This window comes from Tasmannia lanceolata, unplaced genomic scaffold (assembly GCF_043159265.1).
Source record: "Tasmannia lanceolata isolate RefF3 unplaced genomic scaffold, GAP_Taslan_0.1 ptg000012l, whole genome shotgun sequence".
NCBI classification, from domain to species: domain Eukaryota; kingdom Viridiplantae; phylum Streptophyta; class Magnoliopsida; order Canellales; family Winteraceae; genus Tasmannia; species Tasmannia lanceolata.
This window is the reverse complement of record NW_027518689.1, coordinates 21,528,069-21,550,627: the sequence shown is the minus strand read 5'-3', so window position 1 is coordinate 21,550,627 and position 22,559 is coordinate 21,528,069. Positions and strand designations below refer to the sequence as shown.

General features: G+C 40.2%; 1 protein-coding gene across 2 annotated transcripts; it reads left to right on the top strand.

Annotated features, from left to right (window-relative positions):
* Positions 1-1,513: 1,513 nt before the first annotated feature.
* On the top strand, positions 1,514-22,244 carry LOC143887711 (serine/threonine-protein kinase VPS15-like). 2 transcript variants are annotated; one of them, XM_077391861.1, is made up of 12 exons: positions 1,514-1,841; positions 1,979-2,053; positions 2,176-2,298; positions 2,577-2,622; positions 2,738-2,898; positions 6,032-6,111; positions 15,421-15,526; positions 15,638-15,814; positions 16,437-19,550; positions 20,126-20,373; positions 20,462-20,561; positions 21,775-22,244. In XM_077391861.1, the coding sequence occupies exons 1-12, from the start codon at positions 1,644-1,646 to the stop codon at positions 21,946-21,948; spliced, it is 4,602 nt and encodes a 1,533-aa protein (XP_077247976.1). In that variant the 5' UTR covers positions 1,514-1,643; the 3' UTR covers positions 21,949-22,244. The 2 variants fall into 2 exon arrangements, with proteins under 2 accessions (XP_077247976.1, XP_077247977.1); XM_077391862.1 differs by lacking the exon at positions 1,514-1,841 and having other exon boundaries at positions 2,569-2,622.
* Positions 22,245-22,559: the final 315 nt, after the last annotated feature.

Here is a 22,559-nt window from a genome sequence, read left to right as displayed (position 1 = left end):
CTTCTTGAACGGTTTCTGTGTGAATGGTTAACTACTTGAGAGGTTTCCGGGCTTGAGAATGGTTTAGGGGAGTGATATTTACGCCCATTTTGAACACCCAGCGTCAGTGGCAATGGCTGAGAAAAATTCAGTGGCTTTGATTGCAAGGGGGGCTAATGTACATGATGTGAGAAAAATCCAGCGGCTTTGATTGCAAGGTACACTGGCAATGGGTGTCCCCGACGACTCCCCTACGAATCTCCAGTGACTCCCCGATGATTCGCTGGCGAAATTTCGAATCTTGCTCTTAACCATCCCTGGAGTCTTCGAATCCCGAATCGAATCCCGTTATCGATTCCCGCCCTGGCAACCTTGGTTTTTCCTATAGTGTATCGAGCTCTTCGTTATTATGAATTATGCTGAGCTCTATTTCTTCTTATTTTTTTTGTCTAAACTCTAAAACGAGAGATTTTGATATCAATACTTAATGCTTATGAATTTCAAATGAGATCTCAATCATAGTAAGATCTATTGGCCTTACCCAAAAAACTTTAATAAGGTCTGCCTGCAATTATCTTGTACCTTTTCCGTGTAAGAGAAATTGATGGCCTTTCTGCTGGTTAAATGACGTATTGGATAAAAATGGGAAGATATAGAATGTTCATTATTTTAATGTTGGTGTGCTCTATAATGAATGCATTCCACGAGAAGAAACGACTAGTTTTGCTCTTAATTTTCATTGAAGTGTCATGATGTATATTTTAGTCTTGATAATTGGTCCTTCGGGAAAATGCAGTATACTCAATTTTCTTATGTTACTCCATCAAGATTTGTAGAAGATTCTTGTGACTTTTTCCACTGTTTTTTTTTTCTTATATTCAGGTCTTGTTTTTTGCACTAAGAACAAACTTTCAGAATTGAAAAACATACCCAATAACTGAAAAAAATCAGTTCTTTTTCTTAATGCTTCGAAATTCTTTGAGATTTGCTGTTTTTTTTCTTCTTGTTACTCAAATTCATTGAGGTTATTAGGTATTTTTGGCTGCATGAATATGAATCATTGACTGTTTTAGCTGCTTGAATGCTATGTTGTTAAGGTCTGAAGTGATGTGAATACATGTGTTTCTATTTTGTTGAGGCTGGATTTTCCACATGTGGGCTCCACATGATGTATGGAGGCCACCATGTTTAGGGACCACATAAATTTGAGGGTTCTACTTGGCCCAACATGTGATGCTCCATATAATTTGTATATATGGTCACATGCGGGCCCACTTATTTTTTGGGCTATTGCGGTGTCTACCATATTTGGACCTCATATTTGATTACCTAGATGGCCACATGTGGGCTCCACTTGATGGATGGGATCAAGTAGGTGTCCACTCAATAAACTTTCTGTTTATTTTCTATCCAAGTACTATACCCACACATTTCTATTTTTTGTTTATTTTCTCTATAGTTTCCTGACAACTATTCACCTATGCCATAGGTTTTCCATTCCATTTGCTACATCATATCCCTACACTTTCCCAGTCAAGCAACCAAACAAAGCCTTAATATAGGGCAATGAGGTGGAAGAAGAATACACGCTCTCCCTCTCTCTGAGTAAAAAATGTCTCCAAACTGAATCCATATGAGAGAGAAAAGGAGAATAAGAGAGTAGAATGGGGAATAAGATAGCTCGAACAACCCAAGTTTCAGCATCGGAATACTACCTCCATGACCTCCCATCCTCCTACAACCTTGTCCTCAAGGAGGTCCTAGAACGTGGGAGGTTCCTCAAATCCATACAGTGCAAGCATGATGAGGGTCTCGTCCTCGTCAAAGTCTACTTCAAGCGTGGGGACTCCATTGATCTTAAGGTGCTTTTTTTTCTTCTCTACCCCTCCCATCTTGATTCAAGTTTTCACATATTTAGGGCGTAATGCTTCTCTCCCCTTTCACATTATGCTCTCCATCCATGATTTTTGTCTTTTCTTTTATATCTATGCTTTTGCAGGACTATGAGAGGAGGCTATTCGAGATTAGGGAGATCTTCCGTGGCATCCAACACTCCCATGTCTGGCCATTCCAAGTATGTACTTTTGTCTCTATGTGCACATATACAATGAGGATTTTCTCTCATCATCATTATCCACAATTTCTATCATCTTTCAAATTCTTTACTTATTTCCTCAAGTTTTTGTTAATTTTTAGTACTGGCTAGAGACGGACAAAGCGGCATACCTTTTGCGTCAATATTTCTTTAGCAATCTTCATGACCGATTGAGCACCCGACCCTTCCTCAGCCTCATTGAGAAGAAATGGCTAGCTTTTCAGGTAAGGGAAAGCCAATATGTTCCCCACCCCAATATGTGCCCAGTGATTTAAATTTGATTTTTTTTTTCTTGCAAATTTCGGTCATTTCGGACGAAATTATTACAATTTCGGTCAAAATGACCTAATTTCGGGCAGAATTGAAACCAAGATTCGAAATTTATTCATTTAGGACCCAACCGAAGTCCGAAATTTAAAACAGTGGTTGTGCCTTAGTTCTTTTATACAGATAATTTTTATGTTCCCTATATTGTTGTTAACATAGTGCTCTAGTTGTGCAGCTACTCTATGCAGTGAAGCAGTGCCACGAGAATGGTGTTTGCCACGGTGAGCATCTTGAAGCCAATACCCATGTTTTGCAATTCTGTGATCCGTGTTGATGATAACATACACAGTGTGGAAATATGGCCTTCTTAGAAATTGGTACTTTACTCCGATACAGGAGATATCAAGTGCGAGAATGTTGTGGTCACATCTTGGAATTGGCTCTACCTCACTGACTTTGCATCGTTCAAGCCCACATACATACCCGATGATGATCCCTCAGATTTCTCATTTTTCTATGACACTGGAGGGAGGAGGCGTTGTTACCTTGCTCCAGAGGTTAGTTCCTTTCTTCGTATTCGTTCTATTATCTTTTATATAAATTTGTGATTTTGGTAGATTTTGTTGGTTCAGAGCTTATGATAGTGATTTTGCTTTGAGTGCTATGCAATAAGCCATCGATCACCCCTATCCCAAACAGGTTGACTCATTTTTTAGCATCTCTGGCTGAGCAAGTCAGCGGTGTTTCACATTTTTAGCTTGTAAACCCTCACGTTTCCATCCTCCAAGCCTATTTTTCACATTTGTTGGATATTTTGCATTATCACTTGAAAAATGAATGCTTTGCCCATGCTAGTGACTGCGGAACATCGATAAACCCGTATTCTCCAATATTTTCAAAGGAGACACCAATATGTTGACACAGCCATGTTCATATTTATGTTTATGTTGGTATATTTAAGAAAATTCAACTGCTAAATGAATCTTATGTCTAAAGTTCCATTTATCATAGAGAACTTGAAGATGAAATGCGTTTACCTTCAACTTGGCCTATGCGTGAATAACCAATAACTTGCGACTGATGCTCCTTGGATTTTTGATGCACTTATAGTAGGTTATGAAACAAACCCTTGTGTGGTTCGAGGTAATTATTCAGAATTTGGTTCATAAGCCAATGCAACACAAACCCATAGGTTCTTCGAACCATAAATTAGAAGAATGATGGCTTTTGAAGAGAGATTTTTATGAATTTATGTTTTTTATTTGAAAATTGTGAAATATTTTAAGTGGAAGTTTTAATTTAAAAGTAGGAAGGTTCGAAATTGAGCATAAAAGGAGGGAATTAAATCATGACTTGATTTTGTACTGACATTATCACACAGACATTAACAGCACCCATTTTTGGGCTTGTGTTGCTCTGAATGGCTTAAGGAATCTGTTATGTTGATTTGCATTAGTTAGTAGTTTTGCTAGAATTTTCTAAAGTTCAAAATTATGTCGAATAAAGGTTGACTTGTAAGTTAAATTAGCTGCAACACAAACCCATAGGTTCTTCGAACGATAAATTAGAGGCATACTCATCTGACTAAAATAGCTCTCGTGTTCACAAATTGGTAGAGAATATCTTCTTGTTGCAGCAGGGTAGCAAGACTCTACCATAGTACTTTGAGGTATGTGGGAAGGGCTGGATGTGCATCAATCCCTGTCTAATGATTTAAAGCTGCTGAAGGGGGAACTAGAGGAGTTTAGTCTTTAGAGTGACCAAATTCCTCTCATTTCTCACTCTTAGTATCACTCAATTTGTGGACATATTTTGGCTAGTAAAAAGCTTCCTTATCTTACGGCATCTATTAGTGGCTTCAGCATATTGGAATGTTATTGAATATCTATGGTAGCATTGGTGATGAATTTGCTCTCATGAGTTCTACCATAAAATAAGATAGCGGAAGGGGAGGAGGCAGTGCCTTTCGTAGAGGCTCTGTTGGCCTTGATCTAGGGGGTGCATGTGGTAGAAGCCATGGTGTTAGCAAGTGTGTTCGTTTCGATGAAATAACACTATTTCAGCTAAGTGTTGGAGTCACTTTGTCAATCCTGCGTGTGCCAATTATTTTTCTTATACAGTAAGAGGGTGATGATATGCAGCCAAGTAGTTTTATCGAAAATCAAACACGCAATTTCATGAGTCAAAGAGGTTGATTCTTATGATAGCGAGGGGGCTGAAGCCACAGAGAAACCACCTTTTCTTCATAATCTTTGGTATTGTTGGATAACGTCTTTAGCAGGTCTATTGATTCATTTAGAAAGCAACTACATCAGGAGGTGAGTGGCAAACAAGTATGGAATTGGTGTCTTAGGGTTATTGTAATCAAATTCTTTTATTACTGACTACTAGGTGCCACTGAGATTGTGGCTCCAATGTTCTGGTTGTGGTCTTTCATGGCCCTCTTGATTGTTTTTTGCTGGACTTCAGGTATTGATTTTTTTTGGGCAATTGACCCCTTGATTCATCGGCTGTGGCAAGTACCCGAGCGATATAAGATGTGCTACGCATCATAAGAGGCTGTCTACGACCTCACCCATTGCCTGCTTGCATCAGATTTATGAAGCCTCGTGATTTCTAAGTTTAGCATAATGTGGTCATTCCATGATTGATGGAGGAATTTCTAGACCTCTTCGCTCTTTCTTCCCTTCCTTTTAAGGGAAGATCTCTTTGGAAGATAATTCTACTAGCCATATTCTGGACTGTACAGAAGGAATCAAGGAACAAAGTAATAGAATATTTCGGCGTAAGAGCAAAAGTGTAGATATAGCCCATGTTTGAAATTTTAGTTTCGGTTCAGGTCACGGAAACGGAAACTTTCTTGTTTTAGTTGGAAATTTTAGAGGAAATTCTGTAAAATCACTAAAATGTATGAAAACATATGCAAATGGTAGAATTTTAAGATGAAACTTTGGGAAATGCTAGATAAGTACAATTACACACTTAGAAACTATCATATAAGCAAGACAAGTATCCATAATGGTTTAATAACATCAAACACCTAGTGACGTGTGTTGGATGTTTGATAATTTAGTACATACGACATTTCACCTGCAATTCATATAAATATTTATATATAATATATAAATGATAAATCACATTGCACATGCAATTCACAATAAAACAATTATGTAATATGGAATAATATAGTATACCACTAAAGCAATTATGATTTTGATTTCGATATGCTTTTCGGCTTTAGTTCGGTATCGTTTCGGTGGGGCGGTCATTTTGTATCTGTTACGGTGAAAATTTAGAACCTTGGTTTTAAATTGGGGCTTTTTTGGGGTGGAGACTTTCTAATTTTAATTTGGAAAGCTTACTTGGTTTTGGAAAGTTATTTATATGGCCATTTTCTGACTAAGATTGGATTGAATATATATTTTATTGTTCTTAGTCGGCTAATTATCTGAGTCTATTGTACTCTCTTTTTTGTTTTGATTAATTTTCCGTGGTGTTACTGTGTTCTCACGTGAATTTAGTTTATATCTGCTGCAGTTTTCAATCTGCCTTGGTTAGAAAATGGCCTCCTATACACATGAAGTTAATTATTTCTTGAAGGAGCTAATATCTGGCACTTCACATTCAAACTTTCCTTTTTTAATTTTTTTTTGACAATTAATGATTTTGTGTAAGTTAACTGACTTTCAGAGATTTTATGAGCATGGAGGTGAGATGCAAGTTGTACCAGATGCACCTTTAAGGCCATCTATGGACATCTTTTCTCTTGGGTAAGTGTTTTCTGCAAATTATGGCCAAAATGCCTAGGATCATTTTCCTGGATGTTTACTAGGTCATGTTTCTTTTATGGACTTTAGCATGACTGTAATTGTTTCTAAACCATATAGCTTCCATTTGAGGACTATTGTTATTTTAGTTCATGCTGATAGTGCTCTAGAAGAGATTTATATATTGAAGACCTTAAGCATTCCTGGTCATTATCATAATCTGTAGCATATCCCAAAGCCGTAATGGAAGCGACTGATCATTTGCCTTTTTATTCATCCTATCATGCTACATTTCAGTACCAATCTCCAACATGCTCTGGTGGTTAGAGGGAATAAATTTCCTATGCCATGAGGTCTAGGGTTCAAAATTGGTACGCCGATTAAATCATGCTACATTTCAGTGAAAAGTTAATTTGGCATTGCCTAAACTAAATTTTATAATTTCTGCAAATGCTGCAAACAGTTTTTCTAGTGCATCAATATTTATGTGAAAACTAAAAGTAGATTTGGACTTCATAAACTACACTCAGACTCCATTAACACACAGGCCACATTTTCACTTGTACACACACCTGTACATCATATATGCACATATTACAGATCAGCGAATATATTGTCAATCTCATGTATATAAAGCCCTTTTTGGGAAGTGTTTTTGAAGGTTTGGTGAAGAGAGAAGTCATCTCTAGCCAAAGGTAATCAAAACAAAGTATGGTTCATGTCCTGGTAATTGGATATTGGCAGGGGCGGAGCTACATGTTGCATAAGGGAGGAAGCTGCCCCTGTTGAGTTGGGCCAAACTTCTTAATAGGCCCAACTCTATTGCGCCAAGCCTTATGTATAACCTGCCCCCCTTATGTATAACCTTGCCCTCCTTATGTATAAATCCTGGCTCCACCGCTGGATATTGGATGACAAATTTAGGCCCAAAGCTCTCACGGTTTGGAGGGACATCTTGAGGCAGAATCTCAACTTCCAAGGATTTCCATCAACAAATACTGGAGGGAAAAATGCCACTGCATCGAAGACTGGAAGTAAACCATGTTACGTGGATTTGAAAAGCATAAGTTTGAGTTTGACTGCACCTTTGAATCTTTCAGTTTTTGTAGAAGAGAGGAATTAGGCAAACTGGAGGGAAAAATGCCATTGCATGGAAGTAAACCGTACTGCATGGATTTCAAAATTATACTTTTTTGAGCTTTACCACAACTTTCCATCTTTTCAGTTTTCCGATATTGCATGCAACATAAATCTCTGTTTAGCCATAAAATGTTTCGGGGTTGACTCGTCAAGCCTATCTGAAATTTTATAATCTTTAGTTTATAGGGTTTCTAAGAATATTTTTTTTCTGGAAGGTGAGAATTGAGATTAGCATATTCTCAACACCATGTTGTCGTTCACCATATTATATCTGCAATGATTTGTCCTCGTATCTCTTTTAGTCAATTATAAGCTTGTTTACCTAATTTGGGGCTCTATTTTCTCTTCAAGTGCTACAATTTACTTTTTGTTGAGTGAAATCAATAGAGAAATAGAGTAAATCTCGTCACCGGAGGGCCATACTAAGCGTATTTTCTGTTGATTTCGGTATTCTTTTTGCCTTCATTCCTTTGTGACGGAAGGTCTTTATGGCAAGTCCAAGATGAGAAATGTGGTTTCGACTAAGGGGTGCAAAGACATCGACATTTAGAAGATCAATCTAGGTGGGAGGGAGTACGTAAGGCAGAGAAGGTTGTTCACCATCGGGGTGGAGGCTTGTATTTTGTTGACAGTAGTATTTATTATAATGAATGGCTGTCCTAAATGTTACTTTAGCACTTCAATGGGCCTATTGCAGTAGCCATGGTCACCTTTCCATTTTGTGATTGTTGGTGAAGCTTTCAGCAAGGTGTTTTTTCGATTTGAGGTGGGTAATCTTGTCCCGCCTATATTGCACCTTCAATTTGCGAATATCCCTTATTTTATTTTGCACCGCTTTAATGTAATCTAAGAGTATGATTCGTGCTAGGTGCTTGAAGAATCTTTGGGTCTAAGCATTCATCTTAGGTAAGAGTATAACAATGTACATTGGTATGGAAGTAAAAATGTGGAGTTTGTTTGAGATGGTTTGGAATGTTGGCCATTATAGATAACATGCATAGACTTGTCTTTAGGATTGAGTCTCCCATCAAAGTCTTGGACAAATATGTTTGGATGTTTTCTAAAGAGGAAGCTTTATTAGCTCCCTAGGAGGCGTTTTCTCCCTCTCGTCTCCCTCTTCTCATCCCCCCTCTCTCTCTCACATCCCTCTCCCCCTCTCCCTCTTCTCATCCTCCCTCTCTCGTCTCCCTCTCCCTATCCCTCTATCTCTCTCGTCTCCCTCTCCTCTCTTTCATTCTCGTCTCCCTCTCTCTTTTGCTCGTCGCCCCCTCTATCTCTCTCTTTTTTGGAATCTCGCCCTCTCGTCTCTCCCCATTGCTGCTTTTTTGAGTCTCACCCTCTTTTTCTAGTCTCTCTCATTGATGGCAAAAGATGAGCCGCGGAGGCCGAATCAGGATCCTTGGAGGCCAGATCTGGAACATGGCTCTTTCATGAAGGCTAGATCTGGGGCCGTGGAGGTAGGATTTGGGGCCGTGGAGGCAGGATTGGGAGCCGTAGAGGCCGGATCTGAAGCCATGGAGGCCGTTATGAAACGTCGTGGGGTGTTTGACTTGAAGCCGTGGAAGGCCAGCTATAGGCGCTGCGAGGCCGTAGAGGGCATGGATTATCGGAGCCAGAGGCCATGAGGGATATGGGAGGCTGTAGATCGACGGATCTAGCAATGGCTGTAGGAAGCTGTGGTCTTCGGAATCAAGATCATGGGTGGCCCGAGGACGGGAGTGGAGGCCAGATCTGGAGCATGGCTCTTCCGTGGTGGCTAGATCTAGGGTTGTGGAGGCAGGATCTGGGGCCGTGGAGGCCGCATCTGAAGCCATGGAGGCCGTGAAGCTAGATCTGGAGCAGAGGAAAACCATGGAGGTTTCCGAAGGCCGTGAAAGGCCGTGAGGTGCTGGACCTGGAGTCGTGGAGGGCCAACTATAGCTTGATGATGATGGTGATGGCTGAAACTCCCCTCGCGGAATTGACTTTTGTGGAATAGACGTAGAAGGGATTGGAGGATGACCCACAGGATTTTGGTGGTGGTACAAGGTGGAGGCCGCCGGAGAACCGACGGCGTTATTGGGTAGTCGGCTATCGTGCACTGTTAGGGGCGCACAATAGCTCTTGGCCTTTGAGCGGGATTTTTAAAAATCGAATTCGGATTGTGGTGGAGAAGTCTGTGTGACGTGGCAGGTGACGATTTTGACTTTGTGGGCCCCACAATAGGGCATTTTTGTTGGATTCGTTACAATAAAGGCTTGGGCCAAGGAGAATGCTCCTAGGCAATTCATACTATGTAAATCTGGTGGGACTACTGGTCCCCATTGTAAATTTGGCTAGTAGGAATATATTTGTCAATTTTCAAAAAGAAAAGAAAAAGAGGAAGCTTTAATGAGGAGGTTTATATTGGTTGGATATGTATTGGAAGAGGGATTTGAAGTGGGATTGTGGGCTTCTAGCTAGAGCTACTAGCTCGTGTGTGCATACTTGGAGGTTCATGAGTAATTCTGGAGAACTTATGAGCTTAATGAGTCATTTTTTCAATTAAAGTAACTCAAACCAGCCACAACTCAGACCAAGCATTCAAACTTAATCAAACCACACTAACAAATTTACTTTGAGTTAGCCTTTGAGTTAATTCACAACTAACATGAAAATCTACCTCAAGCATGCATTGTCAACAACAAATCACATCAAGGGTAGGCAATATATAAATATGGTTGTAATAAGATAAGTCTAAATACAAGTTTAGAATAAGGCTCAAAACAAACAAATCCTAGGGCCCGAAGAGAATCATCTAACTGTGATAAATAAACTCAAGTATGAAGTAGGCTCAAAGGTGGGTGGATGATGGATGTCGGTGAACCAAAATCAAGGCTACTGACTGAAAGAATAAATATGGTTAGATCTTATGTGTCACCCTCGGATCCCGTGTGTCGGAGGTTCAAGAGAATGGTTGAGAAGCTGGGAAAGTCCGTAAACACTCCAAGATAACCACAGTCCGCAATGGATGGAATCGGAGTGGGGAAATGCCCTCGTGTGCAGCCCGGACATCGAAATCAATGAGGAAATATGTATAAGGTAGTAATGTGCTGATTTGTAGGGAACTAGGGATGAACATGAAGAAATCATGAAGAAAAGTGTAAGAAAGGCAAGGAAAGGGCTGTGACCAGCAGGATTATCAAGTGGATAGAAGTAATAGAGAAAGAAGAAAATCAAGAAGCCAAGAAAAGGGATAGAAGAGACTGTTGTGAGGTTAAAATCACTGTATATGGCTGTAATAGTCCCTGATATAGCAAAAAAAAAGCAAGAAGAAGATTGGAATATGATAGGTAAAGATGGAAACTGGCTGCAATCATTGACGAAATTAGGGACCTGGTCGAGGCAATTGCTCCTACATTTCTGCCTAGAAGGCGCTTGTCAAATGAGGATGTGGATGAGTTGGCCAAAAATTGAGCGGATAGGGAGGAGATGTTGATTGTACAAGGCGGCACATAATGGTTTCTTTCCTCGGCTAGCTGGTATGGTCGGGATTGGGGAAGTAGAACCAGCTTGTACAAAGTTTTGTTTTCGGCTTTGGGGCCTTGTATTTTCTGCTTCTCAAGTATTCAGGTGGCGAGTCAGCTGGCCTATGTATCTTCACTGACCAGTAGCCTTGCAAGTTTGGGAAAATGTCGGGTTGCCTCTCTGTTTCAGTTGATGGATTTCTGCAGTTTTGAGCGACATTGTTTTTATCTTTTAAGGGTGTATTTTCAGGTGGCCATGGCTTGTTGATGTACAATTGTTGCATTCGTGGGACTCCTAGTCCCCGTGATGTAAACCGGTTTCATATATATATATATATATATATATAGCCCCTCATACTCACTTAATGAGGTGACGAATTGAAACTCATGTGGGCCCACATTTTTGGGGTGATCCAAACCATTCATTTGATAGACCCTGACATAGATAGGGTGTGCCCAAAAAATCAGCTCCATAGGATCATTCCAACCCTTCGAACTAGGGAGGTGAAAATGGGAGTTATAAATTTGCCCAAAATTTTCCAATTTTCACCTCCACAGTTCGAAGGGTTAGGATGATCCTATGTAGCTGATTTTTGGGGCACACCCTATCTATGCCAGGGGCTATCAAATGAATGGTTTTGATCACCCCAAAAATGTGGGCCCACCGTGTTTCTAGCCGTCACCTCATATAAGCTTATATGAGGGGCCACTCACAAACACCTTCCCCATATATATATATATAAGCTCACCAAACTTATGAATGGTTTGGATCATCCTAACAAAGTGGGCCCCCATGTGATTGGGCAAGCTAGCTCACCAACAGTTTCCTCATATATATATATATATATATATATATATATAGGAAAAGGATTGTACACTCGAGCGTACCAAGCTTATGGTACGCTCGAGTGCCCAATCACATGGGTCCCACAATTTTTGTGGTGATCCAAAGCATTCATTTGCAAGGCCCTATCATAGATAGGGTGTGTACCAAAAATCAGCTCCATTGAATCATCCTAACCCCTTCAAAAGTGGAGGGCAAAAATGGGCAAATTTGTGGACAAACAGTGTCCGTCCAATTTTGACGTCCACAAATGGATGGGTTAGGATGATCCTATGGAGCTGATTTTTGGTACACACCCCATCTATGTAAGGGCCTTTCAAATGAATGCTTTGGATCATCCTAACAAAGTGGGCCCACATGTGATTGGGCACTCGAGCGTATCATAAGCTTGGTACACTAGAGCGTACAATCTTTTTCCTCATATATATATATATATATATATATATATATATATATATAGGGAAAAGTGAGCGTACTCGGTCGAGTAGATAAGCTTATCTACTCGGTCGGCCAAAAACAGTATTGAACTTGACGCATGGATATATATATATATATATATATATATATATATATATATATATATATAGAGAGAGAGAGAGAGAGAGAGAGAGAGAGAGAGAGAGAAAACGGTTCCTACACATATGTGTAGAGAGTTCTCTACACACTAGCTTAAAATACAGTGGGGGCCCACATTGTTTGGGTGATCCAAGCCATCCATTTTAAAGGCCCTCACATAGATAGGGTGTCTACAAAAAATCAGATCCATAGGATCATCCCAACCCTACGATTTGTGGAGGTAAAATGGATGTCTTTAAACCTTCACAAAGTAGTCCATTTTTCGCCTCCACAGTTCGAATGGTTAGGATGATCCTATGGATCTGATTTTTTGTGGACACCCTATCTATGTGAGGGCCTTAAAAATGAATGGTTTGGATCACCCAAATAATGTGGCCCCCATTGTATTTTAAGCTAGTGTGTAGATAACTTATCTACACATATGTGTATGAACCGTTTTCTCTCTCTCTCTCTCTCTCTATATATATATATATATATATATATATATATATATATAGAGAGAGAGAGAGAGAGAGAGAGAGAGAGAAGTGTTGGTGCGCTTGAGCGCAAGCCCATATGATGTGCTCAAGTTGTTTAAAACGTTTCCTATTGCGCTAAATGTTTGGGTCCTACATATAGGACCCAATAGGAAACGTTTTAACAACTTGAGCGCACCATTTTGGGCGTGCGCTTGAGCACACCAACACTTTTCTCATATATATATATATATATATATATATATATATATATATATATATATATATATATATATATATAGAGAGAGAGAGAGAGAGAGAGAGAGAGAGAGAGAGAGAGAGAGAGAGAATAGAGTTGCTAAGGTGTCACCTCATATAGCTTATATGAGGTGGCGCTTAAAAACATAAGGGGCCCACTTTGTTTGGATGATCCAAAGCATTCATATGATAGGCCCTCACATAGATAGGTTGTGCCCAAAAAATCAATTTCATAGGATCATCCTAACCCTTCCATTGGTGGAGGTTGAAATGGATGGGTATAAACCTCCATAAATCTGCCCAATTTTAACCTCCATAAATGGAAGGGTTAGGATGATCCTATGGACGTGATTTTTTGTAGGCACCATATCCATATAAGGGCCTTTCAAATGAGTGGTTTCGATCACCCCAAAAATGTGGGTCCCTTATGTTTTGTGAGCGCCACCTCACAAAACATAAGAAAAGTGTTTCTAGTCTGCCGACTAGAGATCATTCTCTAGTCCGGTGACCAAAAACACTTGGGCGTGTCCATGTTTCTGCCCATTTTCCCCCTCCACAATTGGCAGGGTTAGGATGATCCAATGCGGCTGATTTTTGGGCCACACCCTATCCATGGAAGGGCCTTCCATATGAATGCTTTGGACCCCCAAAAAAATGGGCTCCCACCCTGTTTTCGCAAACGTGTGCAGGTAAGCTTATCTGCACACGTTTGCAGGAACCCTTTCCTCTCTCTCTCTCTCTCTCTCTCTCTCTCTCTATATATATATATATATATATATATATATATATATATATATATATATATATATATATGAGAAAAGTGTTTCTAGTCTGCCGACTAGAGATCATTCTCTAGTCCGGCGACCAAAAACACTTGGGTGCCACATTTTTTGTGGTGATCTAAAGCATTCATTTGATAGGCCCCATCATAGATCGGGTGTCCACAAAAAATCAGCTTCATAGGATCATCTTAACCCTTCCATTTGTGGAGTTAAAAAATGGACAGATTTGTGCCGATTTATAGCTGTCCATTTTAAGCTCCACAAATCACAGGGCTGGGATGATCATTCTCTCTCTCTCTCTCTCTCTCTATATATATATATATATATATATATATATATATATATATAGAGAGAGAGAGAGAGAGAGAGAGAGAGAGAGAGAGAGTGGTTTCTGCGCTCGAGTGCAAAAACAGAGGGGGGGCATTTTTTTTTTTGTTTTTTGGGGGGGGTGATCCAAACCATTCATTTGGAAGGCCCCATCATGGATGAGGGGCCTAGCACAGAAACAAGTGGGGCCACATTTTTGATGGGATCCAAAGCATTCATTTGATGGGCCCTTTCATGCATAGGGTGTCCACCAAAAATCAGCTCCATTGGATCACCTCAAGGTGTCCATTTGTGGGGCAAAAAATGGACAGATTTGTGGACAAACAGTATCTGTCCATTTTTGGCCCCACAAATGGACACCCTATGGTGATCCAATGGAGCTGATTTTTGGTAGGGCCCCCATCCTTGATGGGGCCTTCCAATGGATGGGGGGCCTAGCACAGAAACAGGTGGGGCCACATTTTTGATGGGATCCAAAGCATTCATTTGATGGGCCCTTTCATGCATAGGGTGTCCATTTGTGGGGCAAAAAATGGACAGATTTGTGGACAAACAGTATCTGTCCATTTTTGGCCCCACAAATGGACACCCTATGGTGATCCAATGGAGCTGATTTTTGGTAGGGCCCCCATCCATGATGAGGCCTTCCAAATGAATGGTTTGGATCACCCCCCTAATGCCCCCTCCCCCCTGTTTCTAGCACTCGAGTGCAGATAAGCTATCTGCGCTTGAGCGCAAGAACCCTTTTCTCTCATATATATATATATATATATATATATATATATATTAATGTGTATTTATGTGACATTTATGTATAGTAATATGTATTTATCCTTTATTGAAAAATTGCAGAAGATGAGACAAATCTTCAAACATTCATGCAGAGGAATCATAACAAGAAAAACCTCATCCACAACTATAATAATCTCAATTGAAGATTTAGAGTGTAAATTCTATTAGTGGTTATTCACATATTCTTATTTAAGTTACCACACCCAGTTGGCTGGGAAACATTATTTCGATGTTAGATGGTTAGCATGTTGCTGTGTTTACAGCTTCATGCGCTGTATCCTGATCAACTGGGCCATGCAACTGTGATCCATATTAATCAGGAGCCCTGTTTTAGCTTGTAGTGATTACACACGAGTGAATAAATCGTCTGAATGTACTCACGTTTAGAAATACAATCTGCAGTGGTTCTACTTTACTTCTGTGGCAAAAGAGCTTGCTCTTACACGTAATTCTAAATTAGTCTAATGGAGTCCGCAAAGTAATAAATTTCTGTCGGCATTAGTGTGGCTTGGCATTTACCCTTTAAAACAGCATGATTCTCTCAATCATTTTTTATTACACATTATTTCATGCACTTGGGTTCTTCAAAAGGTTGTTTTTACCCTCCAAAAGGTTGTTTTTACCCTGCTTGCTTCCATCTTCACTTATTTCAGTTGTGTTCTTGCGGAGCTTTTCCTCGAGGGGCAGCCATTGTTTGAATTATCCCAGCTACTTGCTTACCGCAGAGGGCAATACGATCCTAGCCAATACCTTGAAAAGGTGTTCTACTTTAATTTTCCCTAGCTACATTCCCACACTTTGTTGTATTCATTTTAGTTCTTATTCACAGTCATCATATGAGCTGGATTGGTGTATGTTTTCTGAGTGTAGATACCGGATTCTGGAATTCGCAAGATGATTCTTCATATGATTCAATTGGATCCCGAGTCAAGATTGTCTTCCGAAAGCTACTTGCAGGACTATGCATCTGTTGTCTTTCCGAGTTACTTTTCGCCGTTTCTTCATAAATACTTTTCCTGCTTGACTCCTCTTGATTCTGATACAAGGGTAAGTACTTTTAGCAAGTGATAGAGTGCTTTCTGTGAGATGCATAGTATTTCACATAAGATTTTTGAAAAAAAAAAATACTGTTACACGCACATAAGAATTTTGAAACATAAAAATAGGTTAATTTCCAAAATCTCTACATGGGTGTTTATTTTTACATGGACCAAGATACCCGTGCTATAATTACCATATTGCCCTCATTTTTTTTAAAATATTGATTTTTATTACTCTTCTTTTCAATATTATTGTGGAATTTGGGTTCAACCAAGTGGTCCCCACATTAAGAGCCTCGTGTGCGTCGAACCACCGATAGGCTCAACCCTCAAATTAATGTAGACTCTAATCTACATTTCCATTCCAATTAAATGAAGAGAAAATAGCTTACACTTGCTAATTAGTTTTCTCTATCTTTGTTAGTGAGGAGGTTAGATGGACTTAATAATTTGTGTGAACTTGGTTTCAATCCTATAGACTGCAGTGTTATATGTGGCTACTACTATCCTTTGACCATGTAAAATACAACAAAGTTTAGCAAAAGCATACTTAGATATGTATAAAGATTAGGGTTTGACATAATATTATTGCTGAACTATTCTTTTTTTTTTTTTTTTCCATTTTGTAGGTTGCAGTGACACAGAGTGCTTTCTGTGAGATACATAGACAAATGATGAGTAGTGGGCCGGGTGAGGAGATGGTTTCTAAATCAGGCACATCCTCCAGAAGCGATGAACCTTCTCAACAGAGTGACAATGAGAAACCAAATTTGAATTTGCTAAACGGATCCTTAAGGAAGAGAGTTGAGGTAGAGAAGGGCATGTTTGGAGACCCGTTTCTCCTTGTTGGTGATATCACTTCTCTCTTTCGCGGTGTCGAACAAAGTAGCAATTATTCTTCTACAAAGGATAAGCATGAAAATATACCTGGTGATGTTACAAAGACTCCTGCATTTGTTCAAAATGTTAAATACTATAGCAAGCAATCTAGAATCAAGCAACCCCATAATATTCCAATAGGACTCAAGGGAAATGATTTCCCATCTTTCAGAAAGATCTCAAAAGCCGACTTGAATTCTTTAATGTCTGGATATGACACTCAATCCGACACTTTTCGAATGCCTTTCTTTCCAGAGCCAGAATATAATTTGAGCTGTGAAGGAATGGTCCTGATTGCATCACTACTTTGTTCATGTATACGGAGTGTCAAGCTACCCCAGTTGAGAAGGGTAGCTGTCCTTCTTTTGAAGTCGTGCTCCTTGTATATTGACGATGAAGACCGCTTGCAACATGTTCTTCCCTATGTTATTGCAATGCTTTCTGATCCCGCCGCAATTGTGCGTTGTGCCGCTTTGGAGACATTGTGCGACATTCTGCCCTTAGTCAAAGATTTCCCTCCTAGTGATGCAAAGATATTTCCCGAGTATATTCTTCCTATGCTCTCAATGCTACCAGAAGACCCAGAGGAAAGTGTCCGAATTTGTTACGCTAGCAGTATTTTCAAGATTGCCCTAACTGCTTATCGGTTCTTGATTCACTCGCAAAGTTTGAGCGAGGTAGGGGTCCTTGAAAAACTGACTTTACCTCAGAAATTCTCCGCCCCCGAAGCATCTAGGCAACTCCGTAGTGAAAGTAGTGATTCACAGCTTACACAATTGAGGAGGTCCATAGCTGATGTTGTGCAAGAATTGGTTATGGGCCAAAAACAAACGCTAAATATTAGGAGAGCACTCCTTCAAAACATTGGTAACCTCTGTTGCTTCTTTGGTCAGAGGCAAAGTAACGACTTTTTGTTACCCATCCTCCCGGCATTTCTAAACGATCGAGATGAGCAATTAAGGGCGGTTTTTTATGGGCAGATTGTGTTTGTCTGCTTTTTTGTTGGACAAAGAAGTGTGGAGGAATATCTTTTACCTTATATTGAGCAGGCTCTAAGTGATGGGATGGAGGCTGTCATTGTTAATGCGTTGGAATGCTTGGCCATGCTGTGTAAAAGTGGATTTTTGCGGAAGAGAATACTACTTGAAATGATTGAGCGGGCATTTCCATTACTATGTCATCCCAGTCAGTGGGTAAGAAGGTCGGCCGTCACTTTCATTTCAGCTAGCAGTGAAAGTTTAGGCGCTGTGGATTCTTACGTTTACCTTTCCCCTGTTCTTCGCCCTTTCCTCCGTAGAGAACCATCCTCACTTACTTCGGAAAGATCTATCCTTTCATGTCTTAAGCCTCCAGTCTCAAAACAGGTGTTCTACCAAGTTTTAGAAAGTGCCAGGAGTTCAGATATGTTGGAGAGACAAAGAAAGATATGGTACAATGCATCTGCCTATTCAAAGGAGAGGGAAGCTATTGAATCAAATCAGCCAATGAAGAATAACAAATCTGCCAACAATTCCATGCTGCAACCAGGGCTGCCGGACGCCGAAGAGAGTGCCAAGTTGAGAACTATTGGAAGTTATATCCGCAATGCGACAAGCACTACGGAGATTCGAGATACCCAATCCTCAGACAAGTTGCAATTCTCTGGATTTATCTCCCCACATGTTAGTGCTGGAAACAGTGTGATTTGTGATGGACCTTCCGAGGGTATACCCTTGTACTCCTTTTCCATGGATAAGCGACCACCTGGTGTAACCACTACATGCTCCGATTCTTCATCACAGTGGAATCCTGTAGGAACTGCCGCATCATCCATGCCTTTGATGGACACGGTTAATAAATCATTCAGCTTGGCTAGTTCAAATGCACCTAAGCTTGCTTGGGGCTCCTTCAGCATTGGTAATGGCTCTAAACAAGTTTATAAAGTGGTGCGAGATGGAGAAGGCAGGGAGAATGATCAAACTGCCTATGTCACCAGCAAGTTTCATGATATTGGTATATCGGGTAGCGCATCAATGGGTGAGGATGATGTGTCATCACTACCTGATGTAGCTGGAATGCCGTCTTTTGCCAGAGGGTCATCAGTTCCAGACACCGGATGGAGACCTAGGGGTGTCCTAGTGGCACATCTCCAGGAGCACAGTTCCCCCATCAACGACATTGCTATCTCAAATGACCACAGTTTTTTTGTGAGTGCATCCGACGATTCCACCGTGAAGGTGTGGGATACTAGAAAGTTGGAGAAAGATATCTCTTTCAGGTCGAGGCTTACTTATCCTCTAGATGGGGCCCGTGCATTATGTACTACAATGCTCCGCGGATGCTCCCAAGTTGTTGTGGGAGCATCTGACGGGACATTACACATGTTCTCCATCGATTACATATCCAGAGGTTTGGGTAGCGTTGTGGAGAGGTATTCAGGTATTGCAGACATAAAGAAGAAAGTAGTTGGTGAAGGTGCCATTCTCAGCTTGATGAACTATGGTATAGATAGCTTTGCAAGTCAAGCGATTTTGTACAGTACTCAAGGTTGTGGGATCCATCTATGGGATACAAGGATGAATACAACGACATGGACACTGAAAGCAGTTCCTGAGGAGGGTTATGTGTCTTCTCTTGTGGCTGGTCCTTGTGGAACTTGGTTCGTGTCGGGGTCCTCAAGGGGTGTACTTACTCTTTGGGATCTGAGGTTCCTTCTACCGGTTAATTCATGGAAGTACTCTCCGGTATGCCCTGTGGAGAAAATGTGTCTACTCATTCCCCATGCAGTGGCCCCTGTGTCTGCTATGGCGAGGCCACTTGTTTATGTTGCTGCAGGTTGCAATGAAGTTGCCCTCTGGAATGCAGAGAACGGAAGCTGCCACCAGGTACTTAAAACTACGGTTGCAACTTGGGTCGGGTGTAATTTTTTATAGGAAAACCCGACCCTACCCAAGATAGTTTCTCGGGTCGGGTCAGATTTTTATTTTTTAGTGTAGGTTAGTGACTAATTTTAAATATTGTAGAAAAAAAACAAAATTTCACACCAAAAATCTCTAATTTATGTCATCAAGTGAATAAATTTATGAAGGAAACTATATTTTCACATCACAGACATGTCACCTCAATGAAAACAATCATATCAATATATTGGAAAATAATCTGTTATGTTATTCGAGAGATATTTATGAAAGTTATAGTAAACCTATATGAGTCAGGTCGGGTTTTCGGTTTTTTTTCTTTAAACCCGACCCTACCCAAGATTGAGTCAGGTTTTTCAATCTCAAACCCAGCCCACCCAAGACCCCTGATTTCTGAACCCTACCCATGTTATTTTCAGCTCCAGTCGATGCGGGTGGGGTAAAACGGTAACACCTAACCCAAGTTGCAACCTTACTTGAAACGATTTGTTGCTATAGTCTAATTTAACCATCAGAGGATTTTGCATTTCATTCTCTTGCAGGTATTGAGACTAGCCAACACTGACGGTGATGCTGAAGTGTCCGACATTCCTTGGGCCTTAGGGAGATCTTCCAGCAAGTCGAGTTCTAAACAGGATCTGAGACGGAAAACCAATCCAAAGTACAGAGTTGATGAGTTGAATGAGCCGCCACCTCGTCTTCCTGGCATTCGTTCATTACTTCCCTTACCAGGCGGAGATTTGTTGACTGGGGGAACCGACTTGAAGATACGACGTTGGGACCATAGCAGGTTGTGCTTTATATTTCATCTTCTACGATAATTTTAGTTCTCTTTCACACCAATGTCACTGTTCTGATTGCTCGTCACCATGTTACAGTCCTGAGCGTAGTTACTGTGTCTGTGGGCCATCAACAAAGGGCATGGGAAATGATGAGTTTTATGAGACAAGATCTACTTACGGGGTGCAAGTTGTACAGGTATGTGGACTGTAATGGGTCTTAATGTTTTATTTCCTTTCTGCTGGGAAAGTCAAGATTGAACCTGTAGCCTACTCCTGAGACCCTCTTATCTTTAGAGCTAGTACATGGGGCTCTGCCCCAATATGTTCATAGTTTAAAAGTTCCAATTTCTCAACCGACTCACCAGGTTTAGTCAACGATTTAACTTGTGAGCAAGCTCATGTTTTTAGAGAGGAAAAAAAATGAACCAGGCAATGTGGTTGCATAGCCTGTGGTTCAAGTTTGGCCTTTTGGATTCATGTCTACTCAGATAAGTGTATGCTAAAGTTGTGGACTGGCTGGCTTTGGCTCTGAGCCTTGAGACCTGAGTTCAATGGATCCAGAAGCTATTTCAATTATCTCACTTTAATTGGTGGGATGGCTCCTGGGCAAGGTTTTAAATTTCGGTTTCGGCGACCACGAAATCGAAATATTTCGGTTTTGGTGGAAATTTCAGCCAAAATCATGTAAAATTAGATTAAAAATTTTGCTATTTTTAAAATGGGAAATGTTATCAGCACTACTGTATTTTGATGAGGGCACTCCTCACTTTATTATAAGTATGGTATGGCCCGCACCATAGGATGATCCAAACCGTCCATTAGATGGGCCACGGCCTAAATAGGTTGGCCCCCAAAATCATTTCCATAGGTTGATCCTAACCCTCCGATCTATAGAGGGTTAGGATCAACCTTCTGACATTCAGATTGGTGGGTTAGGATCAACCTATGGAAATGATTTTTGGGGCACAACCTATTTAGGCTGTTGCCCATCTAATGGATGGTTTGGATCATCCTATGGTGAGGGCTATACAGTACTTAAAGGAGTGCCCTCATAAAAATACAGTAGTACTGATAACATTTCCCTTTTAAAATTCCCCTGGAATGTCTAAAATTTCGGTGGAAATTTCGGCAATTTTGTTGGAAATCTTTATATTTCGGTGGAAATTTTGTAAACAAGGGTGAAAAATGAAATTTCTTGAATTTCGGCAAAATTTTAGAATTTAGGCAATATTCCAGCAAAATCCTGTAAAAATCTGATTCATGATGTATTTCTTTTCAGCCTTGGCTGAAACTGAAATATTTTTGCCGAAATTTAAAACTATGGTCCTGGGGTCAAGGCCCGTCCATTCTATTTGGGGCAATCATTGTCTGATTTTGCAAGACTGATTTGCCCTCTTGGTGTTAAACAGGAGACAATCAGGCGACCTCATGCGAAGTTAACTCCAAAAGCTGTCCTTGCTGCAGCTGCAACTGATTCTGCTGGTTGCCACCGCGATTCCATGCTCTCCCTGGCATCCGTGAAGTTGAACCAGAAGCTCTTGATCTCCAGCAGTAGAGATGGTGTAATCAAGGTATGGAAGTAAAATAAGCTAACTGTGTATATATGTAGTTCAGTTTATGCAAAGCAGGAAGTCCCACCCAGATGTATATTTATTAGCTTGGTACGATGGGAAACAACTGCCCCTCATGAGAAAGATGTTGAGCCATCATTGTACAAGGTTGTTTTCCGATGAAACCAGCAATGAACACGAAGAAAATAAAATAAAATAAAATAGAAGAAACAACAAATGTTTAAAAGTAAAAAAAAATGATGCTTTAATGGTTTGAAATAAATTATAAACAGAAAAAAAAAATTCAATTAGGTTTGTCTTGATCGCAATTTTGGATCACTTGAACAAATGAACCACATGCATTGTGATACCCTTTCAGCATGAGACATCATCTCTTTGTGCAGTCATCTCTTTATGATTTCCTTTTATATCTAACATATGAAAGGATAAATGTGGCTTGTTAAAATCAATGCTAATAGTTAATGTTTAGTTGGTGTGGATGATATTTGTTGAAGGGATGAATTATTAATTGATAACCATAAAAAGTTAGTCGTCTATCGCTTAACATGTAGAAGTTCTTTGATCAAATAGTTGTGATTGTTTGGTGCATAACTCTTTTTTACCTTTATCACATTATTGATTGA

What these genes read in the sequence shown, in the direction of transcription:
- LOC143887711 (XM_077391861.1), top strand. Translation starts at nt 1,644, where the DNA reads ATGGGGAATAAGATAGCTCGAACAACCCAAGTTTCAGCATCGGAATAC. An exon ending in CGAGAATGGTGTTTGCCACG is followed by an intron (nt 2,623 to 2,737) that starts GTGAGCATCTTG and finishes ACTCCGATACAG; the next exon opens with GAGATATCAAGTGCGAGAAT. An exon ending in AGAACGGAAGCTGCCACCAG is followed by an intron (nt 19,551 to 20,125) that starts GTACTTAAAACT and finishes ATTCTCTTGCAG; the next exon opens with GTATTGAGACTAGCCAACAC.